General features: G+C 41.1%; 1 protein-coding gene across 1 annotated transcript; it reads left to right on the forward strand.

Annotated features, from left to right (window-relative positions):
- Nucleotides 1-607: 607 nt before the first annotated feature.
- Nucleotides 608-6,000, forward strand: cltrn (collectrin, amino acid transport regulator). The gene is made up of 6 exons (XM_069698952.1): nt 608-689; nt 1,367-1,425; nt 1,638-1,723; nt 1,906-2,022; nt 5,103-5,297; nt 5,379-6,000. The coding sequence occupies exons 1-6, from the start codon at nt 623-625 to the stop codon at nt 5,509-5,511; spliced, it is 657 nt and encodes a 218-aa protein (XP_069555053.1). The 5' UTR covers nt 608-622; the 3' UTR covers nt 5,512-6,000.

Consider the following 6,000-nt stretch of genomic DNA (forward strand, 5'->3'; position numbering starts at 1 on the left):
TTGATAAGCATGTTTGAGAAAACAGTTCGGCTTGAAACTGAAAAAAACTGCTTAGTCTGACATGTTCCCGTAGCTTGTATGTCAGATAAGGCTTTTTTATCTCCAAGGAATGCAACAGCTCCTCTTATCTGAACTAATCAGTCAGAAGATGCACTCTTTCAGCTGGATTTGATACAAAATGTGTGTTTCTGTTTGCAACCCCACAAAAAGGGAAAAATGTTCCTACTTGATATAAAAGTGAGTAGCTGGGTTGATCACTGTGCCTGTGCTGAGTGAACAAAGGCAGACTGAGTTGCTGTGTTTTCCTCCTGGAGGTCTGCCTCTCTCTTGCATTAGCAGACCTATCTGGCTCCTCTAGGAAGCCTGAGCAAACAGGAGCACTTTAGCTGCAGCTCCCACTTCACTGTTTCCATGGAGTACAGCACAGGTCAAGCCCGTTTTTTTTTTTTTTTTTTTTTTTTTTTTTTTTTTAAGAGGATGGATCACTTCAGGTGTGTCCTGGCTTAACCATTAAACCTGAACTTAAGCCAATAAAGTCCCTGTGCTGTCCTCCCTGATTCATTGAACACAAGGAGCTTCACCTCAGCTTTTCTATTGTTTTGTTTCTTGTTTTCTGGGAGAAATGCTGGAAAAGATCTTGTTCCTGCTCTGCTTGTCGTCTGCTGCGGCTCAACAGCTCTGTGCACCAGGTAAGTGACAACATTAAAATTTCACTTTTGGTTAAACATTTTGTACTCACACTTATTTTTTCTATTATTAGCAGCAGGCATTGTAACAGTAAAACCGTAGTCTGGAGCAGTTCTCTCCAGTCACCGTTGAATTCAGCCTCTAATCTCTTTACTGGAACAAAGTCAGATTAGAAACATTATTTAGATTTTTTTTTTTGTCCCACAACAATGGTCTTATTATATATCAACCATGATCCTCAAGTAAGTGGTAGTCCGGGGTTTTCACTACTGTTATTAGGCTAATGTGAACCACCGAAGCCAAGTCAGTATGGAGGACATCAAATTAGGTTTTGCAATTTTTCTCTTTGGCTTTTTGGGTGTTGTGTGTTTATTATCTGCTCTAGCTTTCCCACATTTCTGGAAAAATGTGACACAGATATTGTAATAATAGTGGTCAATTTTACATATTTTTAATTTAAAAACATAAAACAAAGAGGTGAACTTGTTCTTCCACAAACGTGGGGAAAAAACTGATAATCTATCGCCAGGCTCTGAGGGAATAAATTGAAATAATGTTGACTTCACCTCACAAAGCTTGGACTTGGAGTCAGTCTAACAGCGCAGATTGGCCACGTTACAGCTGAACTATTTATTTAAAACCTCAAGCAGAAATTAATGGCATGTTTTTATCTTTATAGATGCTTCAGATGGATATAAAGTTCGACTCAGCATCAAAACTGCTCTGGGAGATCAAGCTGTACGTACATATTTAATTAATCGTCCTCATGCAGTAAACAGTCTTGTTATGTGTGAATCAGAGTACTTCAAAACATCACGTGTGTGAATAATAACAGCCTGGATGTTGCCCAGAATTCTCTTAAAGTGCACATGACTCTACTTCCTGTGAGGACAAAGTCCATGTTGTGGGATGTAAACCTGAAAGGTCCTAATCTGTTGTTGATATTGCAGTACGACTGGAATGAAAATGAAAAGTTCCTTTTCCGGGCAACGCTGGCTTTTGCAATGAGGAGTCACATGGGAGGACAGCAGTTTGAGTGAGACCTGTTTTATTGGTTTCATTTTCCTGTTAAATTTTTACAAAACAAGACAGAAACAGTTTCCTTGTGTTTCTTAGAATAGGCCGTAAAAGGATAATAGGACATCTTCTTGTACCATGATGAGATCAGTTACTCATGTTTTATGATGTGGTCTTTATTGTCCTGTGGTACTTCCCCAGAGTGTCAAACATCATCGTGTGTGAGGAGACTCACAGAGTGTCCTTCTGGTTCGTGGTGACGTTGCCGCTGAACACCTCGCTCCTGGTTGGTAAAGACGACGTGGAGAAGGCTGTGAGGTAATCACATGTGCCCATGGAGTTTAATTTGAAAATATGAATCACTAATATAATGTTATTCTATACAGAAAGGTCAGAGGTCATGTTGAACTCTGACATCCAGAGTCAACGTTGCAATTTTATGTTTTGTTTCGGAAACGCTGATACTGTCCTGATGAATGAGGTGTGTTTGCTTTGCACTGTTTTCATGTAAGAGTATAAATGTAATTGAATATGGACCTTTTTTTTTTAAATGCAGGTTAATGACTAATAGGGTTCCAAATAAACAATAAGCCCTTCACCAATATGATATTTTAGAGGTCCTAAAAGCAAAACTGTGGATTTGACCAGCAAGTCCGAATAAAACTTGTTAAACAGTGACAACTGTGGAACAATGGGGTAAAACGTGGTGTAGCAGGAGTTCTTTTATATTAGCCGTGTTACCAGACCCCAATTTACTGCATGAACAATTATAAATCATAAGTCTGGCTGAGCTTAGGGAATCATTTCCAGTCTTGCCTCCGATTGGACGTAACCAATTGTTACGCAATGAAACCGGCTGCAACAACATAGAAAAAAAACCCACTTGACTTCAAGGTCATCACACTTAACCACCGACACTGGTCACTGATTGGTCCACCCTTCAGAGTGGCTGTTCAAACATGAATGTGAACAGGGTTTCCAGACAGTAAGCACTTTTTGTGCAAATCTGTTGTAGCTGCATCCGTGTTGTTGCTTTTCAAACATACTGTAGAAAGAATTGGGGGCAGCAACCTGACGGTATCTTGAAGTCTAAAAGATCTTGAGATGGTTTAGTCCATGTGGGAAAACCCACTGCTGTAATGTAGAGGCTCTGTGCCTTTGTACTTAATACTATAATGTATGATTTGAGTGTTGTGAGTGCTGAGCTATTAAGCAATTTTGCTGCAACCCTCATCTACTTAACCAGTTTTTTTTTAAAGAGTTTTTTGTCAGGGCTGAATGTTGGCAGTTAAGAAGCTCAAACAATGTAGTGGCCCATTGTATTGTACCAATACTGCTTTTTACAGAGAGTAGCCAGTTTAAAATGCTTGGTCGCCTAATACAGACCTCTTACCTTTGAAGGCTGGAAGTTCAAGTGACTGGGAGAAGACTCTCACTTAGGCCTTGGACATTATAGATCGCACCAGATTCTGGAACAACTTGGACCAGCTTGCAGGGTGTATTGGATTATTATTATTGAAGTTACACTTCATCAGTGATGATACCTGGTCAGTCCCACCCAGGCAATACAGACAGGGTGACTGACAGCTTGGGTCCGGGCAACACGACCTTTTTTGCTTGGTGGCCCCCGTGATGCCCAACATGTTATAGGTCCAGTTCAGATGGAAATATTCTCAACAACATAATTTGAACTTTACAACTACGACTACTACTGCTAGTCTGCACCATTGCGAAATGTGCCAGTTTGCCAGACAACACAATGTCACGTTTTTACCTCAATAACTGAGTTACTTGCAACAGCTGACTTTTTAGTGTTGATGAAACAGCACTGATTGCTTCAATGGGATACTCTGGGGGATCATAAAAATTTATGGGGTGAACTTTAAACAGGAGATCTCGTCTGTTTTGTTCTTTGTCTGAAGCAGTTCCCTTATTTAGAGACATTGTCTCATAAAAAAAACCCGCAAACTATCGTACCTTCAGTTCTAAAACTGCCCACTTGCGACTTGACAAGCTGAGGCGCAGGCGAACTCATCAGCTGGTTTGAGTTGAGACGAGTCATTTCACTCTGGTGAACATTCACTAACAGGTTTTGTAACATGCAAAAAAGGTTTTCTCTCGTCGCGACTCTTTCGTCTGAACTAAGCTACAGGCCTTTGTAGAGGGACTGACCCTCCTTTGTATATCACCTCCATGGGTTCACACCCAGAATCCAAACTACAGCTGTGGCACTGCTCCACCAACTCACCTTACTTCCCCCTCTTACTCTAAATCACTTCCTCAATGCAGTCCTCCCATTGGACACCAACCTCCAATACGATAACCTGCCCGCAGGCCTCAGAGAGCAGCTCCACATTCTTTGAGAACTTGAGTTTTCCCAGGTCAGCCTCTTAGTTGAGAACAACCTTGTTCACTGGTCACTTACAACACGTTTTGTGACTCATCAGTTTTGAGAAGAACGTAAAGATCGTCTGGAGGAACGACTGTTAGGGCGGCACGGTGGTGCAGTGGTTAGCACTGTCACCTCACAGCAAAAAAGGTTCAGGGTTCGAATCCGGTCCTGGGCCTTTCTGTGCGGAGTTTGCATGTTCTCCCTGTGCTTGCGTGGGTTCTCTCCGGGTTCTCCGGCTTCCCCCCATCATCCAAAAACATGCACCTCAGGTCAGGTTACCTGGCGCCGCGCTAGTGGCAGCCTGCTGCAGCATCTCCCCCCTGAGAGCCCCCCTGCTGCAGTGAAGAAATTTCCCCTCGGGGATTAATAAAGTGTATAAAATAAAAAAAATAATTAAAAAAAAAATGTCAGGGAGAAATGTTTGGACTGTTTTGCCTAGATTCAAATTGCAAAATGGATACATCAAAGCATCAATTCATGAAGCAAAATCTGACTTGTATTCATAGCAGTACGGTTCGCCTGGCTCCGCCTTGTTATGGCTCACAGCTTCCGAAACCCTGTTCACATGAAGGTTTGCTCAGCTCCTCTGAAGGGCGGACTAGAGGAAGTGTGATGACGTTGAACTAGTACTAACAGTGGTAGAACAACATACAGCACATGGTGGTCGATGGCAATTGGTTCAAGGCTGCTCCAATTGTTTCAAAGTTAACGTGAGGTCTACACCCATTCAAATGCAATGACTGGAAACAGTTCTCAGTGGAAGGGGGCCACACCCATATGGTCACACAGTGAATTTAGGTCTAGTAATACCAGTTTACAAAATGGTAGACTGTGTTGAAAATACCTTACGACTGTTTTAAGGTTGTTACAGCAGTCCAAAAAAAAGATGGAAACCACAAAATACCCAGAATTTTAGCATAAAATAGCTAAACTGTTGTCATTAAGTGTTGCTTCTTCCACAATATTTGTGTCATTCTAAATCCAACCCTTTTTCTTTTTCTTATAGAAAGTCCAGAAACCGCATCAACAGCGCTTTTCTGCTCACTGATACAACCCTTGAGTTCATCGACATCCTTCCCACCCTGGCAGCACCCGTCAACCATGACACCCCTCCATGGCTCATCGTGTTCGGGGTGGTCATGGGTGGGGTCGCCGCTGGCATCATCTACCTACTCGTGTCCTCTGTGGTCCAAAAGAAAGGGTGAGCGGATGACTGTGGATGAACTAAATGTTATCAATATAAAAGTATAATAACTGAGCTTGATTTTAATTCTCATTTCAGCAAGAAGAACGAGAAAACAGCCGAGGATGACATCAATGAAGAGACACGGGTAAAGGTGGTGGAAAACTGTGCTGCACGAGATGGTGTTTATAACATGTCGTTCTTAGATGATGAGCGACTCACACAGATGTAAAACACTTCTATAAATACTCTTCCATGTCAGCCGTAAGATGGGGAAATATTTTATCAAGCTGCTCTACAGGGAATTTTGTTGCACTGATACTTTGATCTTATGTGCAAAATCATGTGATTCTACTTGAAGGCTCTAATTTAAATCAGTTGAATTTTAATGACTTTTTTCTTGGAGGTCATCTGCTCAACATTTTGTACTGCTGCTTCTTTCATTTCTCAAATAAATGTCTATTTTCTGTGTTGAGGGATGATTTGTTAAACATCTCGGTGTAACAAGGGATGTTTGTGCATATTCTGCAGAATTAATCTGCTGTTTAAAAAGAAAATCTGATAACATAACCATTTATTTTGTAAAGCACTTTGTAATTTTTTTAAGAGTTCTATATAAATAAAGTTTATTATTATCAAATAATTCATTATTACGATTATTTACAAGTAAGACACATGTCCTATTGAAGACGAGGGTTCATTCCCGGCTCAGCTGTTGTAA

Source organism: Brachyistius frenatus, unplaced genomic scaffold (genome assembly GCF_029030835.1).
Source record: "Brachyistius frenatus isolate BFR_SWC_R1_liver_20210118 unplaced genomic scaffold, ASM2903083v1 Contig_29, whole genome shotgun sequence".
NCBI classification, from domain to species: domain Eukaryota; kingdom Metazoa; phylum Chordata; class Actinopteri; family Embiotocidae; genus Brachyistius; species Brachyistius frenatus.

Bases quoted from the DNA above. Each gene is read 5' to 3' on its own strand.
- cltrn (XM_069698952.1), top strand. From the start codon at position 623: ATGCTGGAAAAGATCTTGTTCCTGCTCTGCTTGTCGTCTGCTGCGGCT. The intron at 2,023-5,102 runs GTAATCACATGT...TTTTTCTTATAG, and splicing joins GACGTGGAGAAGGCTGTGAG to AAAGTCCAGAAACCGCATCA. The intron at 5,298-5,378 runs GTGAGCGGATGA...TTCTCATTTCAG, and splicing joins TCTGTGGTCCAAAAGAAAGG to CAAGAAGAACGAGAAAACAG.